We start from the raw sequence: 20942 nt of genomic DNA, 5'->3' as shown, positions 1-20942 counted from the left end.
TACACAGCTAAAAATACCTCCTCAAATTCCCTTGCAGGGATGGGTAACCTTCTGACTCTATTCTGGCCAATGGCTATTGGGAGGGGCTTCTGAGAAAACTACTATTTTCCTGACAAAAAGGGAAATATTCTGCCAAGAGACAGTTATTTTGCCCTTTACTCTTCTTTTTCCTGCCTGGAACACAGACTTGAAGCTTGGAGGTAGAACCGACATTTTTCAACCATGAGAATGAAAACCAAACCCGAAGGCTGGTGTGCCAGGAATCCAGAGGAGACTTTATCTTCGAGTTTCTCAAGCAACTACACCAGCCTAGTTCCAGATTCTTATTATGAGAAAAATAAACTCCTCTTTAGTTTAAACATTGTAATGGGGGTCTGTTATGGGCAGCCAAACACAATTCTGACTGAAGAAGTCCTCACTTATACATAATTGATTATAGCTTTAGCAGCTATTTGAATTTAAGCCATTTCAATCAGGCGTGGCCAAGAGCCTGAAGGGAGAAAGGAAGCTGCACTTAGATTGCCACGGTCCCTGAAACGTCTCAACACTGAAATGTGGAGCGAAGTTTAATCCATAACATTCATTCACTTACCAGTGTTCATTAACTGTCTACTGTGCTGCAGGGACTGAAGTGGCTACTGGATATAAAACAAAGACCCCAACCCTGGCATTTTCTTGATGAAAATTTCCTTTTTTGACACAGGCTTTTTTTTTCTAACCTTACTCCCATGGTTCAGAGAAGCCAGGAGTGGGAAGGTTTTGGGTTTAGGGGAACAAGTTGCAATGCTACAATGTCTTTCTATTATTTTCAATATTATAAAATGGAAACAAGCATGTTGATTTGTAACTCAAAGCAGAAGTTCCTGCAGTTACCTTCTTGTATATCGTCCTCCAGGTCTGCCAGAGTTGGTGCGTTAGGAAGTGAGTACATGGAAGACTGGTTGAGTTGAGTCAGTTTTGAGATGCTGTTAATTGCCATGCTGCCCAATGGAATGGTATGTTCTATGGGAATGTTAACAAAAAGAATTACATGGAATAATAAGCTAGTTACCATGGTCAACAAAAGGGCATCTGCTTGACTAACCTAAGACCAGTTACTATTTGATCCCAGGGCTAAGGAATTGAATGGAAAGTGGAAAAAAGAGAATCAACGTACTACCTGCTCTGAAGCACCAGACTTTTATCTTTTATGCCAAAAAAAATACAAAAAAAAACAAAACAGTGAAGAGTCCCCACTGCATGTGTTAGGGTGGAGCACCAAAGGAAATTTTAAGAGGGGATTCTCAAAAAGAACTGGGAATTCTAGGGTTGGAGCCTGTTTGAAGATCAAAGGACTAAAAAATATTTTTGCTCCCGCCATCCAGAATGAAGGATTATACTTTCCAAAGTAACAGTTTTAATTATATAACTGACCACTTCTACCCTTCTTGTCGTAAGCTTTCACTGTGGAAACTATCTCCCCCTTGTCATTTTTTTGTAACTCAATGGAGCAAATTTTCTTGAAAGCCTTCTTGTTTGTTTCCAGTTTTCTGTGATTCAGGTGTAGAAAGATGATCTATTTTTCTTATCTGTCATACAGAATCTTTATAATACAGGTGCTGGGCATGGGGTGGTGCACAAAGACTTGGACATATGACTGCTGAAATACTGGAATGACAGAAGGTAATACAACAGCTGGTGTATAGCCTGGAATGTCCAAGAAGAAAAGACCACTAAGGAGGTAAACATCAGAAGCTGCCTGTGCTAGATTTTTTGTTAATGATTTTGGCCATCCAGTAAAGAATGGGTATGGCAATGTGGATGAGGATAAGAAAATAGGTTGGGAGGATTAAGTTAGAAAAAGTACTAATAATGAATAGGGACTCAGAAAACCTTCATGAAATGTTTCTTTTCTGAAGTAGGCTTCTGAAAGGGTTAGCCTGTCTCTATGATGTGGGCAAGGGAGAATCTGACAGTCACTCCAGCCTCTGTCCACTCTTTTGGTGACACCATGGTTTCTAGACCATCAGAGGTAATGATTCTAAGTTCACGTTAAATGCTTAGGAGTAAGTTATAAAATGTGCCTCTGGTCAGCTGAGAGAGAAACAGGAAGGTTTGGAGAGGCAGTGAAGGGAAGGGTCAGTTCTGTAGATCTGCTGGGTGGCAGAAACTACTCATCTTAGTGGCAGCAAGGAGAGGTGCAGGGTGATTCCCAAGGACCAAAGCAGATCTGGGGATGTGGCTGGAGTCTGGAGATTATACAGTCCTCTTAAGGACAGGGAAGTCTGTGTCAGGAATGAGCTGAACCCCGGTGGCTAGATAGGGGTTCCCAGCCTACGAAGTCTCACCAGTGCTTTCACCTGCCTGTGCAGCGCTGACCTTCATGCCTGCATAATGCCCGAATCTCTTACATGTACCAAGCTGTCAGTTCCCGCATCCACAACAAGTGTCATCCTGGATGTATTTAATACCAGGATGATAACCTGTGAATTGAGGTGGCTGACAACTTAGGCTGCGGAGATGTGAGGGAGAGAGAGGTCAAAGCCCTGAGATCTCCAGCATGCTGGGAATGAAGGGAGGAGCCCCTCTTATGACCACTAGAGACTGTCATTGCAGTTCACCCTGAGGAGACTGCTCCAAAGCGGACTCCTCCGAGGCTTTAAGTTCAAGGTAGCTCAGGATTTTTGTGTATGCTTAATTTTCCCCAACATCTCATGCCAACAGGAAGCCTCTAACTTGAGCTTCTGGTTAGGTACTGGGCAGACTCTGGCACAGGGGCCACAGAGGCAGGGGGTGAAGCAATGATGGCACAGGTTACCGCTGGGAGATGATCACAGCGCCTGGATACTGCACTTGAGGAGAACCCCCATACACTGTCCATATTCAGACTCCTGAGTTGTAAAGACCCCCAGAATTTTTTCCTCTAAGCTCTCAGCCAGGGAGAGCTGTGTACTCCTCCACAGCAAGAAGGCTGACTCACCATCCAGCTTCACATTCCACGTCATGTGGAAGCCGTTGGTCATCAGGTAAAAGTTCTTCAGATCCTCAGGCAGCACACAGTTATTCTTCTAGAACCACAGAGCAGCTGAGTGTTAAGTCAAGGTTGAAGGAGGGTGTAGGGTTATGCCTCAAACCACGTGGGAACTGTATTTCAGATCCATAAAACTGAGTCATTACCTCTAAAATGCTACTGGAGAGTTCTAGGTTGAAATGGCCACAAAGCAGGCTCCTCAACTCATCTCATATCACTGACACACTGAAACTACAGCTATATACTGAACAATAATTCCCTCTGAAGGAAACCCAGAAACTAGCTGAGTGACTCCTGTTAGCAAATTGAAAGTCTGTGTGCCCAACGCACAGTGAGGCCCATCAAAACTAAAACATTAGAGAAAGATTTATTATAGATTCATTAAGGAGATGGGTGGCTCATGGCCTAAGAATCCCAAAGTTACTAAAAGCTTTCAGCAAGCCCCTTTAAAAGCAAAAGGTGTGTGGTGATGGGTGTGGTCAGTTGTTGCAGAGTTCTTGATGTCAGATCCTTGGTTCCTGAGGTCAGATCATGATCAAGTAATGATGTCCCTATAAATCTCTACCAGATGAATGTTATTCTCTGTCCCGACCAGAAAGGGCAAAGTTGCAAGGCACAACTTTCACCCTCCAAGGTCCCAGTCCTGGCTAAGTGGAGACAGATCTCAGCTGGCAGCTCCTCGGGGCCAGGTTCCCACCCAGCTGTCATCCCTGAGGGATCCAGGCACCCAACCCAACTGGCCCTCAGTCTTGCCAGGCTGCCCAAATGGGGAGACCAGGTCTCAGACTGTGACCCAGACAGACGGTCACTGCTAGTAGGTAGCAGAGACAGCATGGGGGAGAGGGTCACCACCGCCTCAAGGCCTGGGCCAAGGCTAGAAGAGGGCCTTACTGAGGGCTCTGGAGCCTTGCAGGACGTAGTCCCTAGTCTGTTTCCTGGGCCCTTCAGCTCACCCACTGGCTGTAGGCTGGGTGAGCTGGGGGGCCTCCAGAAGGCGGCCTGAATCTACCTCTTACCTCACTCTCCACCTGATGACCACCACGCTGCTGATTACTGACTGAATTACTTCCCCAGTGGTCCCTCACTGACAGTTGCCCATGCGCAGGGCCTACTGTGGTTGCTGACCAATAGCTGAGCAGGACAACTAAAGGCCGCTCACTGACAGTTGGTTGTGGGTGGGACCCACAGAGGCACTGAGCAAGGCTGAGCAACGCCTGCTGCCCAGTAACAGGGTGCAGAGTAATGAGGCCCAGCAATGGCCACCTGCTAAGGGCTGCGCTCATCCTGCTCTGTTACATGCCCACTGGGTGAACAAGAAGAAATTTACATCGAAATGGGTATGAGAGGCTGATCACAATCTCACCATAAAATCCACTCTTGGAAGGGTAACAAAACCAGGAGGGAACTCACAACTCCCCGATTCTCCCTGAGCAAAGGGTTTGGACCCTGCATATGGCGCCTCAATTTTTAAAACTTCTATGTGAGAGATGGGCCCCCATAAATCTAGCTCTGAAAGCCAGTGGGGCTTGGGTCCAGAAGACCCACAAGGCCACAGTGAACTAAGAGACAGTTTTTAATGGGCTCCTATGGACTTGCTGTAACAGCAGGATGAGCACAGCCCTTAGCAGGCAGCCACTGCTGTGTCTCATTGCTCCACACCTGCAACTACGCAGCAGGTCTTGCTCAGCCATTGGTTGGTGCCTCAGTAGGCACCCCCCACCCTAAGCAACCAACCGTCAATGAGTGACCATTAGGGAAGTGATTCCAGTCACCTTTCTCACCTTTTGCTTTTCAAGGGGCTTGCTGAAAGCTTTCAGTAACTTTGGGGTCTTAAGGCACGAGCCATCCATCTCCTTGTATGAATCTGTAATAAACCATTCCCTGTTCCAATTTTAGTATGGCTAGGCCTCACTCTGCATCGGGCACACACACTTGTGGTTCAGTAACATTACTATGGATATGCCCCCAGGGTCCAGTGCAGAGACAGTGGAAGTAAAATGCCCAGTCTCTTCCTTAAAGAAGCCTATTTGCTTATCTTAAAAGCGTTGGCCTGAGGGGCAGGCTTCTAATTTAGCACACATTAAGATGCCAACTGTAATCCTCTCCAGAGACCAGGGAGGCCGGTGGGCACCATACCATCTTCATGCTCTCCTTCTGCCGCACAGATATCTTCTGGAAAGGAGCTTATACACATGTCTGGCATCCCAGGCACTGCGCAGGGGACACACTTGACTGCCTGGCTCTGCTGGCCAACACAGCTTATGTTCCCAGGTCCCAAAGGGCTCTAATAAACAAGCCATCCCACCAGGGCACAGGGCAGAGGCAGCAGATTGAAATACCCAGTATTTTTGTGAAAAGAGGCCTGTTTGGAGATCTTAACTGCAGCCTGAGAATCAAGTTTATGATTTAACATCTATAGGCCAACTAAAACCCTCTCCAAAGATTGCAGAGGCCAGTGGGGACCACCTTTGCACTCTCCCTCTGTCCTGCCTCAGGTCACCAGTGTTTCTAGGAAGGAGGCTGTGCAAACCTCTGCTGCTCCATTGTGGCTGCAGCTTGGAGGACACATCCCTTGATAACTGGCTGTGGTGAGCAGCAAGGCTTGTGTTCATGGGTTCAACAGGATGGTAGCAAACAAAGAAACAGTTCTTAACCTGCTATCCCCCTAGGGCTCAGTGTAGAGGAAGCAGACAGTCCTCCCCTGAGAGACGGTATACGTGCATATTTAAGCTACTGTTTGAGTGCCCAGTTTCCAATTAGCCTGCATCAAGGTGCTGAAATTCTCTTCTTTGGGACACTGACAGGTTGTATCATACCCTCAACTACTGGGAGCCACTAACAGCAAAGTAGGCTGGACATTCAGAAAGGTTTGATAGACAACCAAGAACCAGGGCAGGATTAAAAAGGTTCATCTCTTACATAAGGCCACTCCACTTCTTCAAGACTGGCTGTTGTAGCTAATGCGTTGAAATCAACAGCATGTCAAGAAAAATGAAGAAATAGAGAAATGTGTTCCCAGTGAAATAATTAGATAAAACCCCAAGAAAAGACCTAATGAAATTAAGATAAGTAATTTAAAGATGCTCACAGACATAAGGGGGACAATATATGAAGAAAGTGAGAATTTCGACAAAAAGAAAATACTAAGCAGAAATCACAGAGGTGAAGAATATAATAACTGAGCTGAAAATTTCAATAAAGGCATTCAACAGCAGACTAGATGAAGTGAAATAAAGGATAAGTGAACTCGAAGACAGGGTACTGGAATTCATCCAATCAGATCAGCTTTAAAAAAAAAAAAAAAAAACAGAAAAAAGAGTGAATAGAGCTTAAGAGATTATAGAACAACATAAAGCCGATCAATACTATACACCTTTATAGGGATATCAGAAGAAGAGAGAATGGGGCAGAAAGCTTATTTGAAGAAATAATGGCTAAAAATTTCCCTAAAGTGGGGAAGGAAACAGACTACCTGGAAATAGATCCAGGAATCCCAGAGAGTTCCAAAAAAGAATCCAAAGAGACATTATAACTAAGTTGCCAAAACTTAAGGGAGAACATCTTAAAAGCAGTAAGAGAAAAACAACTTGTTATATACAAGGGAACCCCATAAAGCTGTCAGGAGATTTCCAGGCAGAAACTTGCAGGCCACAAGATGGTGGCACAATATATTCAATGTGCTGGAAGAGAAAAGAAAACTTGCCAACCAGGAATATTCTACCTGGAAAAGCTGCCCTTCAGAATTTAAGGAGAAATAAAGTTTTCCATACAAGCAAAAGCTGAGGGAGTTCATCACCACTGGACCAGCTTTACAGTGAACACCACCAGCTTTACAGCTTTACAAATGAACATTGCAGAGTTCCAAAGAACAGCAAGCTGCTGCTGCTGCTAAGTCACTTCAGTTGTGTCCGACTCTGTGTGACCCCATAGACGGCAGCCCACCAGGCTCCCCTATCCCTGGGATTCTCCAGGCAAGAACACTGGAGTGGGTTGCCATTTCCTTCTCCAATGCATGAAAGTGAAAAGTGAAAGTGAAGTCTCTCAGTCGTGTCTGACTCTTAGTGACCCCATGGACTGCAGCCCACCAGGCTCCTCCATCCATGGGATTTTCCAGGCAAGAGTACTGGAGTGGGGTGCCACTGGAGAGATAAGAAGCCTTCCTCAGTGATCAGTGCAAACAAATAGAGGAAAATAATAGAATAGGAAAGACTAGTGATCTCTTCAAGATGATTGGAGATACCAAGGGAACATTTCATGCAAAGATGGGCACAATAAAGGACAGAAATGGTTTGGACCTAACAGAAGCAGAAGATATTAAGAAGAGGTGGCAAGAATACACAGAAGAACTATACAAAAAAGATCTTCATAACCCAGATAATCACGATGGTGTGATCACTCACCTAGAGCCAGACATCCCGGAATGTGAAGTCAAGTGGGCCTTAGGAAGCATCACTACGAACAAAGGGAGTGGAGGTGATGGAATTCCAGTTGAGCTATTTCAAATCCTAAAATACGATGCTGCAGCAAATTTGGAAAAGTCAGCAGTGGCCACAGGACTGGAAAAGGTCAGTTTTCATTCCAATCCCAAAGAAAGGCGATGCCAAAGAATGCTCAAACTACCCGCACAATTGCACTCATCTCACACGCTAGTAAAGTAATGCTCAAAATTCTCCAAGCCAGGCTTCAGCAATACATGAACCATGAACTTCCAGAACTTTAGAAAACGCAGAGGAACCAAAGATCAAATTGCCAACATCCGCTGGATCATGGAAAAAGCAAGAGAGTTCCAGAAAAATATCTATTTCTGCTTTATTGACTATGCCAAAGTCTTTGACTGTGTGGATCACAATAAACTGTGGAAAATTCTGCAAAGGATGGGAATACCAGACCACCTGACCTGCCTCTTTAGAAACCTATATGCAGGTCAGGAAGCAACAGTTAGAACTGGACATGGAACAACAGACTGGTTCCAAATAGGAAAAGGAGTATGTCAAGGCTGTATACTGTCACCCTGCTTATTTTATTTATATGCAGAGTACATCATGAGAAACACTGGGCTGGAAGAAGCACAAGCAGGAATCAAGATTGCCGGGAGAAATATCAATAACCTCAGATATGCAGATGACACCACCCTTATGGCAGAAAATGAAGAACTAAAGAGCCTTTCGATGAAAGTGAAAGAGGAGAGTGAAAAAGTTGCCTTAAAGCTCAACATTCAGAAAACTAAGATCATGGCATCCGGTCCCATCATTTCATGGCAAATAGATGGGGCAACAGTGGAAACAGTGGCTGACTTTATTTTGGGGGGCTCCAAAATCACTGCAGATGGTGACAGCAGCCATGAAATTAAAAGACGCTTACTCCTTGGAAGGAAAGTTATGACCAACCTGGATGGCATATTGAAAAACAGAGACATTACTTTGCCAACAAAGGTCCATCTAGTCAAGTCTATGGTTTTTCCAGTGGTCACGTATGGATGTGAGAGTTGGACTATAAAGAAAGCTGAGCACCAAAGAATTGATGCTTTTGAACTGTGGTGTTGGAGAAGACTCTTGAGAGTCTTCTTGGACTGCAAGGAGGTCCAACCAGTCCATCCTAAAGGAGATCAGTCCTGGGTATTCATTGGAAGGACTGATGTTGAAGCTGAAATTCCAATACTTTGGCCACCTGATGCGAAGAGCTGACTCATTTGAAAAGACCCTGATGCTGGGAAAGATTGAAGGCAGGAGGAAAAGGGGACGACAGAGGATGAGATGATTGGATGACATCACCAACTTGATGGACATGGTTTGGGTAGACTCCGTGAGTTGGTGATGGACAGGGAGGTCTGGTGTGCTGTGGTCCATGGGGTTGCAAAGAGTCAGACATGACTGAGCAACTGAACTGAACTGAACAGAACAACAAATATTAAAGGGTCTTCTTTAAAGTGAAACAAAGGGTGATAATTGGTAACAGGGAAAAGATGACAATATAAATCTCACAGGCAAAAGTTAAAGTATAGTTAAATTCAGAATAATGTTGTCACGGCAGTGGGTTAATCACTTAGAGACAAAGTATGAAGTTTAAAAGACAAAGAAGAAAACAACCACAGTAAAGGTACTAAAGGTGGCGCTTGTGGTAAAGAAGCCCCTGCCAATGCAGGAGACAAGAGACGTGGGTTCAATCCCTTGGTTGGGAAGATCCTCTAGAGGAGGAAACGGCAACCCACTCCAATATTTTTGCCTGCAGAATCCCCATGAACAGAGGAGCCTGGTGGGCTACAGTCCGCAGGGTCAAAAAGAGTTGGACACGACTGAAGTGGCTGAGTATGCACACACAGGACACTTTAAAAGTACTAAAACACACTATATTTTAGTAGTAAAAGTAACTATAACTGCAATAATTTGTTAACAGATCCACAAGATGAAAAAAAGTAAATTGTGACATCTTTTTAAATGTGTGGTGGGGAAAGTAAAGTTGTAAAGCTTTAAAATGCATCAAACAAGCAGTGATCAGTTTAGATTGTTACATTTAAATACAAGCCTCATGATGAGCACAAAGCAAAAGCCTATAGCAGACACCAAAAAGATAAAGAGAAAGGAGTCTAAGCACTCCATTACAGAAAATCATCAAATTACAAAGGAAGAAAGCAAGAGAAGACAGGAACAAAATACAAAAGAGTTATAAAATAGCTAAAAAACAATGAACAAAATAGCAGTAAGGCAGTATATATCAACAATTATTTCAAATGTAAGTGAAATAAATTCTACAATCAAAAAACAAAGAGTGACTGAATAAGAAAGGCGGCCAAATTATGGAACTATGTCGTCTACAAGAGATTCACTTCAGATGTAATAACACATAAACTAAAAGTGAAGGGATGAACATAAATGGGAATCAAAGAAAGCTGGGATAGTTATACAAGACAAGCGTCCTACAAGAGACAAAGAAGGACAGTATATAATGATAAAGGGGTCAATCCAACAACAGGATATAACATTTATAAATATGTATGCCTCCAAGACAGATAAAGGAAATATTAACAGACCTAAAGGGGAAACAGCAACACAATGGAACAATGGATAAGATGGACATAACATTTACAGAATAATCTATTGAAAATCAGCAGAATCCAGATTCTGCTCAAGTGTACATGAAACAGTCATAACAGATCACAGGGTAGGCGACAAAACTATTAACAAAATTAAGACTGACATCATATTGAGTATCTTTTCTGTCCACAATGGTATGAAACTAGACTCAATTATAGGAAGGAAACAGGAAAATTGACAAAAATGTGGAATTTAAAAAACATGCCACTGAATAACCAATGGTCAAGAAGAAGTCAAAAGAGAAATTTAAAAATATCCTGAGACAAATAAAAATGGAAATGCAATACACTAAAACTTATGGGATGCTGCAAAAGCAGTTCTAGAAGGGAATTCATGGCCGTAAGTGCCTGTATCAGGAAATAGGAAAGTTCTCAAGCAAACAATGCAACTTTACACTTCAAGGAACCAGAGAAAAAAGAATAAACTAAGACCAAAACTAGTACAAGTCGCTAGTACCGAGCGACTGTCACTTTCACTTTCACTGGTAGCCTAGTGGTTAAAAATCCACCTTTCAGGGCTGGGGACGCAGGTTCAATCCTTTGTTGGGAAACTAAGATCTCACATATGAAATCTTAGCTACTCAGTTGTGTCCAATTCTCTGTGACCCCATTCTGTGTAGCCTGCCAGACTCTTCTGTCCATGGAATCCTCCAGGCAAGAAAACTGGAGTGAGTAGCCATTCCTTTCTCCAGGGGATCTTCCCAGTCCAGGGATCAAACCTGGGTCTCCTGCATTGACAGGCAGATTCTTTGCTATCTGAGCCACCAGGGAAGTCCAAGATCCCACATGCCATGGGGCAACAGCCTGCGCACTACAACTACTGAGCCCACGTGCCTCAACTAGAGAACCCACGTGCGGCAACTACAGAGTCCATGGGCTGCAATGCAAGCTCCCACCTGCCTCAACTAAGACCTGATGCAGCAAAAAATAAATAAACATTAAAAATAGCATATGATCATCTCAATAGATGTCAAAAAAGCATTCCACAAAATTAGACATCCATTCATGATTAAAAAAAAAAAAAAAACCTCTCAACAGGTAGGTAGAGAGGAAACATAAGTTAGCCTACAGGAAACATCATATTGAAGGGTTAAAAGCTGAAAGCTGTTCCACTAAGATCAGGAAGACAAGGATGGCCACTCCTGCTAAGTTTATTCAACACAATATTGCAAATACTAAGCAGAGAAATTAGGCAATAAAAAGAAACAAAAGGCATCCAAATCAGAAAAGAAGTAACATTATCACTATTGGCAGATGACATGGTATTACACAGAGAAAATCCTAAAGACTCCACCAAAAAACATTTAGAACTAACAAATGAATTAAGTAAAGCTTCAGGGTACCAAATCAATATAAAATTTTTGTTGCTTTTCTACACAAGAATAACCACCTATCAGAAAGAGAAATTAAGAAAACCATCTTATTGACAATTGCATCAAAACGAATGAAATACTTGGGGATAAGTTTCATCAAGGAGCTGAAAGATCTGCACCCTTAACACCTACAGGAACGTGGTGTGAGAGGGACCCTACAGTTCTGATGATTCGGTAACAAAGCAGTCGCTTCTGGAAATTTCAGAACCATGCACATAACTTATTTCCTGAAACAAACTATTGGATCAGTGAGAACTGATTAAGGTAAAAAGCATATACTTCTAGAGCATTTAATGAATGAATTTAATAGTTCTGAAAGTTCTTAAAAAGAAGCACAATAGAATATAAGCAAATATTTCATATGAATAGTAAATCATCCAAAAAAAGCTGTGATTCCTTTCAGGAGTTACTAGGAGCACCCATTAAATTCTATGTAACTCACACCTCTGCATGCGTCTGGCCAGTCTTTTCTAGCCAATCAGACTACTGAGCACAGAAGGATGAGTTCTCCAATTACTTTTCTTTCTTCTTGTCATGTTGATACAGGCAGAGGGGCAATTTCCAAACTTTCTGCTTACTGGACCCTTTTGAGATGTGATACTGAACACTGCTTGTATCAAGTTTGTTCAGGTCACACTGTCAGTCAATTCCAGGTACCACCCAATATGTGAAGAAGTTGAGTGTAACAGGATGATCTGAATTTATTTCCCAATTCTGCAACAAGCTGAGTGACCTTGACTGTCAAACTCTGTGAATCCAGGTTTAAGAATAATCTCTAAGATTGAGTCTATAAAAGACTGGAGGTGGGAGAAGTTAGGAATCTGGCAGAGAGAGAAGACTAGGTCATTAGGGTAATTACTATGGTTTCAGGGTATAGTATCTTGAAGAACTATATGTGAGAGGCAAGCTTCAAGCTTGCAGGTAATTTTAAGCAATGTTTTTAAATTATTAAGAACACAATAGCTTCCCTGGTGGCTCAGTGGTAAAGAATATGCCTGTCAATGCAGGAGACGTGGGTTCAATCCCTGGGTCAGGAAGATCCCCTGGAGAGGGAAATGGCAACCCAATACGGTATTCTTGCCTGGGAAATCCCATGGACACAGGAGCCTGGTGGGCTACAGTCACAAAAGAGTCAGACACAACTTAGTGACTAAACAACAACAATACAAGAGCTGTCATTTTAAAGAAACAGGATTTTCATTTTCTTGATCTAAGAACTAAAACACACATTCTGATTGTTTCTGTTTGTTTTTTCTATCTTCACCATCAAGTTCTCAATTTCAGAGATGGGTAACATAAAGAATTCTCTGACTCCTTGCACTGAACATTTTTTTTCCTGCTTAGTAAGTTATTTCGAGTTTACAGCTTTCTCCGAATGCCTCCAGTATTGCACACTGTCTGTGCTTTCTTAGAGAAAAGTGTACACGCAAAATACCTTTCTCCTGACCCATGGCACCCTAGTACAGGAAGTCAATAGTTATTAGTATTCTGAAAAAGTTCTTGCTCCTCCTGTCATCCGCAAAGGTCAGCATCCAATATGAGATGCTGGTCACCAGTGCCATCTAGTGGTGGGCACAAGGAAACTACTTCTCAACCCAGATTTCATAAGATCCCTTCTGAGAAGGTCTGCAAGCACTGATCACCTTTAAGTTATGCTGGAAAATTTCAATAGTAGTGATTATAAGACACACTATTTATTTCACTCAAAAAATAAAATTTGGTATTATTTTATACTAGTATTTTAAAGAATTACTCAAAATTCATAAAAATAGAAAAAAAAAAAAAACAGTGAAATAAAGTGTTTGCTGCTGCTACTGCTGCTAAGTCACCTCAGTCATGTCCGACTCTGTGTGACCCCATAGACAGCAGCCCACCAGGCTGCCCCTTCCCTGGGATTCTCCAGGCAAGACCACTGGAGTGGGTTGCCATTTCCTTCTCCAATGCATGAAAGTGAAAAGCAAAAGTGAAATCGCTCAGTTGTGTCCAACTTAGCGGCCCCATGGACTACAGCCTACCAGGCTCCTCCGTCCATGGGATTTTCCAGGCAAGAGTACTGGAGTGGGGTGCCATTGCCTTCTCTGGAAATAAAGTGTTTAAAACATCTCAAATACTCACATAAATATGCAAATGTCAAGCCGACCAAGTTCAAAAAGACAGTAAACATGCTCTCTCATTTTCATAGAAATCACTGTGGCCTCAGCTGTGCCGCCTCCTTGCTGTGGACCTTACTGCCTGGCAGCCCAAGTGGCGGCTCCTGCAGTACTTCCAGCCCTTCCTTCTGAGTGCGGCTTCTAGTGCGGAAGCCACTTTTATTTTTACTTAAAACATTTTTTTTTAATTTTGTTAATAAATTTATTAATTACATCATTATTTTAAGAGTGCTTTATCATGTGCATATAGAAGACTGACCTAATTATCACTGCTTTCTCTCTTCATGCTTGGCTGAGTAACTGAAGTTTCCAGGTGCTTCAGTGAGGGCAGATGAAGGAGAAAAACATGAAAGAGCCTGCAGATGTCAACTGATTCCACATGGCAGAGGCTGGCTGTGGGAGGCGATAAGTATGTTCTGTGGACATGGGGCTGAGCTGCAGGGGCATCATGTTTTCGTGGCTCCTATGCTCTGGCCAGCAACTCAGAGATAGTGCCATTTCTCTCCTGCACAATGTGGGAAGAGACTGCTCTTCTGCAGGGAGAAATCTACTCACTTCAGAAGGGTTCTCTTGCCAGATTTAGGGTCAGTCTCTATTTTTAGGGGATGAAAAAGAAGGGGAAGGAGGAAGACTGGCAGAAAGCAAATGGCAGTCGAAGGGTAAGGATGAGAGAGGATCTGAGAGAAAGTCAAGAAGGGAGAATAACTCTGCTGACCAGTGTGTGCAGTAAGAGTGGCATCCCCACGGGACTGCAATTTCCCTGTATCCCAGTGATGACTCGGTTACATAATTCCCAACTTCTGATTTTTTTCCCGCCTCCTAAGGAAACTATTTTGCATTGGAGAAGGAAATGGCAACCCACTCCAGCGTTCTTGCCTGGAGAATCCCGGGTACGGGGGAGCCTGGTGGGCTGCCATCTCTGGGGTTGCACAGAGTCAGACATGACTGAAGCGACTTAGCAGCAGCAGCAGAAGGAAACTATTTACAATAATTTCTTTAAGCGCTGCTAGAAAGTCCACCACAAGCTGTGTTACTGCCTCATCACCTGGACAGACTGAGCCACTCTAATGTTTTGGGTGTCATCAGCTTGATTCCTGGAGCCTTCCTGAGCACTGCCTGAGCCCGTCTATGGGCTCCTGCTCACTTGCTGTACTTCTGAGAATCCTGTGCCCCATCATTCCCTGTCTTTCAGAGGCCACTTCACTAGGGGGTGGGGGCGGCCAGGGAGGCAGGATCAGTTCAGCAAAGAGCCACAGCCAGAACATGGAAATCACTGCTTCCGTAGGTGCTTATCCGCAGTGGGCAGGCTCCTATGAGTCCATGGGCAACAAAAGCAGAGGAAGGGCTGCCCAGAATGGCCACTGATGTGGAGCACTGAGACCTAACTGGAAACCTCAGGCAGGGAGGACACCGGCGCCTACTGAAACTCTCCTCCGGGAGGAGAAAACCGGAAGAGCTGTGGAAGGATGGGGTGAGATACCCGGAGAACTCCAGTGCATTCTCAAACTCCTTCCTAAGGAGACGGGGAAGGCCTGGTTAACCAGAACCTGTTGTCTTGGTGGCTGGGGTATCCAAGTTTGGGGACAGAGCTGAGTTGCTGAAGACTCAGAGGAGAGGCAGCCACTCTTTCTCCACACAACCGTCAGTCTTCCTCTCAAAATACACATAAGGTTGAAAGTTTTATTTTTGTTCTTAGTTTTGAAGAGATGGGAAAGACCCTCTCAGGCAGCTGCTGGTCCGGACGGAGGAAGGGAGGCACTGGAGAGTGGAAGGGCGACTTACCTGTCACAGAAGAACTATGGGGGCAGAGTGAGCACTCAGTGTGAGGGACCATGGTGACAGGGTGTTCTAGGCTGCTCTCTCCCATCTGGGATGCTTACAATGCATTCAGAGCAGGGGCATGTGAGGGACACATCTGGAAGAAGGTTCAGAATCCACCCTGAAGACTGTAGAAAAAGTGAGGCTAAAAAGAGAGGGGATGATGTTCTGCCAAACCGTTTGGTCTCCTGGGCCATAGTTTCACCATTAATAAATTAAATTATATTTGGAAATCGAAAAGTCTAACCAATCAAGAATTGTACTATACTCTGGAACTATGAAATGTCACTGAAATGTTTAAAAACAGAACTCTCCTGACCCTGGGATGCTATGAGAATTAAGAGGCAGACGCCTTCGCAGTGTGCAAAAGATGAAATGCTTGGTGCAGACATTTCACTAACTCCATCATTATAAAAGGCAGCTTGCAGGCAAAGGGAACGTGAATCACGAAACTGCACAAAACCAAGCAGATTGAAGCTGTTGTTTAAAGAACAACAACAAAAAAATGGTGAAATGCATTAAAATAAAAAGAGGTTTGTCCATTTTTTTTTCTAATTTTAGGAGATTGCAGCAGATATAGATAGCCATTTAGGCTTTAGTTTTAACCTTTTCTTCCTACATTTGCAACAAAGAATCATGAAATATTAGAAGTGGATGAATCTTTCTATAACACTAACTCCAAACAAGACAGCAGAGTAAAAGCATGTGGAACTCACCTCCTCCCACAAGTACATCAAAAATACATCTACAAATGGAACAGTTCTCACAGAAGCCCTGCTGAATACTACCAGAAGACCTCAAACCCCTGAGAGGACATGAAAGAGCCCCGTGTAACCGGGTAAGAAAAAAGAAAAGAGGAGAGGGAGCAGGATGGGACCTGACCCCCTGGTGGGGGGAGTGTGGTGGGGAAGAGGAAAGGTTCCCACAGGATGAAGCCACTTAAGCAGCAGGGAGAGGAGCTGGGACAGAGAGCTAGCTTCAGAGGCTCAGAGGGGAACCCAGCAATCAGGCTGCGCCAGGCAGCACAGAGAAAGACTTGCAGAGGGCCCGCACCACTGCCCTGTGCGTCCCAGCCTGAGATGCAGGTCTGCTGGTGTGAGTGGGGCTGGCACTGGAAGTTGGGGGGTAGAGAACGGATGCGGGAAGGGGACGGCTGTTGGCTGTGCAGAGATAGCCTGAAAGGGCTGGAGCGTGGGGGTGTAGCTGCAGCTGGGGGTGTTCACAGAAGAAACCCAGGTGGGCAACAGAAGCAAAGCACCACTGTCATGTGGAGCATTAAGTAGGGGGCGAGGCTGACATCATAGCCTCTTTCTCTGTGTACTGGCCCCGCAGCTGTGGGCCCTGTGAGAACATGTCTTCCCAGCTGCTGCCTCAGGGGCTCCCGCCTCCAAAGGCTCTTGTGGCCCAGTCACCATCTTGGGGGTGGTGGGAGTAAATGCCAGCAGGTTGCCCACTTGCCGAGGTGGGGCTAAAACCATAGCTGAGCCTTAGAAGCCATGAAACTTGGGAAGTAGGGCTGAAATCTAACCCTGTGGTTGTGCAAGCCACAATCTTATGCCTCTGCCACTGGCTTTGTAAATTCAGTGCCGGTAGGACCTCAGAGTAGACACTGGGTGTGTCCATGGCTGGAACGGGTGTGGCAGTCACGGGCTTTGTGGGCATGTGCACTTGGGGAGGGGGGTCTGAGCTGCCTTTGTAGCTCCCGCTGTGCTCCAGATGAGTGATGAATGTGGTCCTGGGACCTGACCCTGGTTGATTTGCGCTGGTGGTCCTGTGGAAACAATGCCTGGGGGGCACCAGGGTCGGTGCTGGCATTCCCAAGGTTGAGATGGGGTCCAGGGCAGTGCCAGCAACAGTGCACTTTGTAAGGCAGCAGAACAGGTGACAGGTGACACGACAAAGCACACTCACGGGGGAACAGCTCTGGCTCTTCTCCCAGTGCGAGTGCTCCAATTCCATTTACCGCCTACCAAAGCTCAGAAATGGATCTGGGGGCTTCTACTCCAACAGCGAGAGAACAGACCCAGCTCCCAACAGGGCAGCGACAACCACAGAGCAAGGAGGAAGCCCTGACCAATATACAGGGCAGGCTCTGGCCGCCACAACACAGTGGCCAGCATACACTGAGGAAAGAGGCAACAGGAATCAACACCAAAAACAGCTCTCACATCAAAAAATATTAAACCTACACAGGCTACATAGGGATGCTCCTCCATAAAAATAGCCCTCCAAGACCACAACAGATAATTGTTTCTCCTAAACTCACATACACTGGAGAAGGAAATGGCAACCCACTCCAGTGTTCTTGCCTGGAGAATCCCAGGGACGGCGGAGCCTGGTGGGCTGCTGTCTATGGGGTCGCACAGAGTCGGACACAACTGAAGCAACTTAGCAGCAGCAAACTCATATATCAAGAGAAATATAAGCAAAATGAAGAAGAGGACCACTCTCGAATAAAATATCAAGAGAATTCTCCTGAAAGAACAAGCAATGAAACAGACCTCATCATTCTAATAGACAATGAGTTCAAAAAGAAGATAATAAAAATACTGAAGAAGTTAAGAATGACTATTGAGAGAAATGCAGATTACTGTAAAAGGAAACTAGAAACTATAAGGAGGAGCCAAGAAAAATTAGAAAATTCACTCACAGACAAAAGCTGAGCTAAAGGTAATGAAAAGCTGAATGAATAATGCATAAGAATGAATAAATGATCTGGGAGATAGAATAATGGAAATCAACCAGTCAGAACAGCAGACAGAAAGCCAAATTTTAAAAAAATGAAAGCAATGTAAGAGACCTATGGGATAATATGAAGCATGCCAATGTACACATAATAGGAATCCCAGAAGGAGAAGATAAAGAAAAGGGGATTGAAAATGTATTTGAACAAACTGTGACTGAAAACATCCCAAACATAAAGAAGGAAACAATATCTAGGTACAAGAAGCATAGAGGGTCCCAAACAAGGTAAATGCAAACAGACCTACACCAAGACATAATAAAAATGGCCAAAGTTAAAGGGACAATTCTAAAGGCAGCAAGAGAAAAACAAAGAGTTAATTATAAGGGAACCCCAATAAGGCTACCAGCTGATTTCTCTACAGAAACAGCTGCAGGCCAAAAGGGAGTGGGGCAAGATATATTTAAAGTCCTGAAAGGGAAAAATCTGCAATCTAGAATCCTCTGCCCAACAGGATTATCATTTAGAATAGAAAGAGAGATTAAGGATTTCTCAGATAAGCAAAAATTCAAAGAATATAGCAATACTAAACCTATCCTAAATGGAATATTAAAAGATTTTCTCTAAATAAAGTAGTAAGAATCTAAGGAAAGAATAAATCACTTAAATAAGCCAGTACACTGATTTAAAAAATAAATTAAATTTCTGTGAAAGTGATAAACACAATGAACAGCAAAATGATGAATATGAAGATGTAAAAGAGGATCAAAATCATAAAATTTGGGAAATAAGAGTAAGAAAATGTAGATTTTTTTTCCAAGAATGTGTTTGAGTCTATATGACTATAAGTTTAAGGCAAGTAAGTACAAGAAAGACTTAACAAACTTGAAAACAGGGTAACTACAAAGCAAAAACATACAATGCATTCACAAAAACCAAAGAGAAGAGAACATAAATGTAAAACAAAAGAAAATCATAAAACTACAAAAGAAGAAACAGAAGGGGACAAAGAAATATAAAATCAAGAAAATATAAATATAAAATATAAAAACATGAAAATAGGGTTTAATATGGCAATAAAACATATCTATCAATAACTATCTTAAATGTCAATAGGCTAAATGCTCCAGTCAAGACACAGAGAATGGCATATTAAATAAAAAAAACAAGGGACTACAATATGCTGTCCACAAGAGACCCACTTTAGGGCAAAGGACAAACACAGACTGAAGTGAGGGGAAGAAAAAAGACATTTCGTGCAAATGGAAATTACAAGAAAGTGAGGGTCATAAAACTCCTATCAGGTAAAATAGACTTTAGATCAAAGGCTACAAAGAAAGATAAAGAAAGACACTACATTAAGATAAAAGGATTGATACAAGGATTGGATATTATACTCGTTTACATATGTGTACCCAACATATGTACTGTATGCTCATGCTCAGTCGTGCCTGACTCCTTGCACACCCAATATGATCCTGCTGCTCAGTCGCCAAGTTGTGTCCGACTCTTCGTGACTCCCCAGACTGCAGCACACCAGGCTTCTCTGTCCCTCACCATCTCCCAGAGTTTGCCCAAGTTCATGTCCAATGAATCAGTGACGCCATCCAACCATCTCATCCTCTGTCACCCTCTTCTTCTGCCTTCAATCCTTCGCAGCATCAGGGTCTTTTCCAATGAATCAGGGGTTTGCCTCAGGCGGCCAAAGTATTGGAGCTTCAGCACCATCAGTCCTCCCAAAGACCATTCAGGGTTGATTTCCTTTAAGATTAACTGTTTTGCTCTCCTTGCTGTCCAAGGGACTCTGAAAGAGTCTTCTCCAGCACCACAGTTTGAAAGCATCAATTCCTCAGTGTTCTGCCTTCTTTACTGTCCAGCTCTCACATCTGTACATGACCACTGCAAAGACCGTAGCCTTGACTATATGGCCCTTTGTCAGCAAAGTGATCTTTGTTTTGTCACACAATATCTAGGTTTGTCACAGCTTTCCTTCCAAGAAGCAATCATCATATAATTTCATGGCTATAGTCACCATCTGAAGTAATTTTAGTGCCCAAACACCCAATATAGAAGCACTGAAATACATAAAAATACTAACAGATGTAAAGGGAGAAGTTGATGGGAATACAATAATAGTATGGAACTTTAACACCCCACTCACATCAATGGACAGATCTTTGAGACAGAAAGTCAACAAGGTAAGAGAGATCCTAAATGACAAAATAGAACAGTTAGACTTAATTTATATTTCCAGGACATTACATTCAAAAAAGCAGAATACACATTCTTTTCAAGTGCACATGGAACATTCTCTAGGACTGATCACACCCTAGGGCACAAAAGAAGGTTCAACAAATTTAAGAGTACAGAAATTATTTGAAGTATCTTTTCAACCACAATGGTATGAAACCAGAACTCAACCACAGAAAAAGAAATGAGAAAAAAAAAGTTATGCGGAGACTAAACAATATGCTATTTAAAAACTGACAGGTCAACAATTAAAGAAGAAATTTTTTAAAATACCTTGAAGCAAATGACAATGAAAAACTATACAAAATTATGGGATGCAGCAAAAGCAGTTCTTAGAGGAAATTTCATATCAATACAGGACTTTAAGAAACAAGAAAAATCTCAAACAACCTAATCCACCACCTAAAAGAACTAGTTAAAGAAGAACAAACAAAACTTAAAGTTGGCAGAAGGAAGGAAATAATAAATATCAGAGAGGAAATAGAGATTAAAAAACAATAGAAAAAAATCAATAGAAAGAGAACCAAAGAGCTGGTTCTCTGAAAGTTTAAACAAAACTGACAAATAT

At 43.2% G+C, this 20942-nt stretch overlaps 1 protein-coding gene across 2 annotated transcripts in view; it reads right to left on the bottom strand.

The window, feature by feature from the left end:
• Positions 1–20942, bottom strand: part of TPGS2 (tubulin polyglutamylase complex subunit 2) — a 66037-nt gene that overhangs the window by 16604 nt on the left and 28491 nt on the right. Inside the window, exons 3-4 of one of the 2 annotated variants that reach the window (XM_027526143.1) lie at positions 2960–3047; positions 874–1002 (exon numbers count right to left, since the gene is read on the bottom strand). In XM_027526143.1, coding sequence (XP_027381944.1) covers positions 874–1002; positions 2960–3047 — 217 coding nt within the window. The remainder of the gene's footprint in view (positions 1–873; positions 1003–2959; positions 3048–20942) is intronic. The other variant, XM_027526144.1, reaches the window with a different exon arrangement.

The sequence above is a fragment of the Bos indicus x Bos taurus genome, chromosome 24 (assembly GCF_003369695.1).
Source record: "Bos indicus x Bos taurus breed Angus x Brahman F1 hybrid chromosome 24, Bos_hybrid_MaternalHap_v2.0, whole genome shotgun sequence".
In the NCBI taxonomy this organism is placed as follows: Eukaryota; Metazoa; Chordata; class Mammalia; order Artiodactyla; family Bovidae; genus Bos; species Bos indicus x Bos taurus.
The sequence above is the reverse complement of the archived record's forward strand: the minus strand, read 5'-3'. Positions and strand labels throughout refer to the sequence as shown.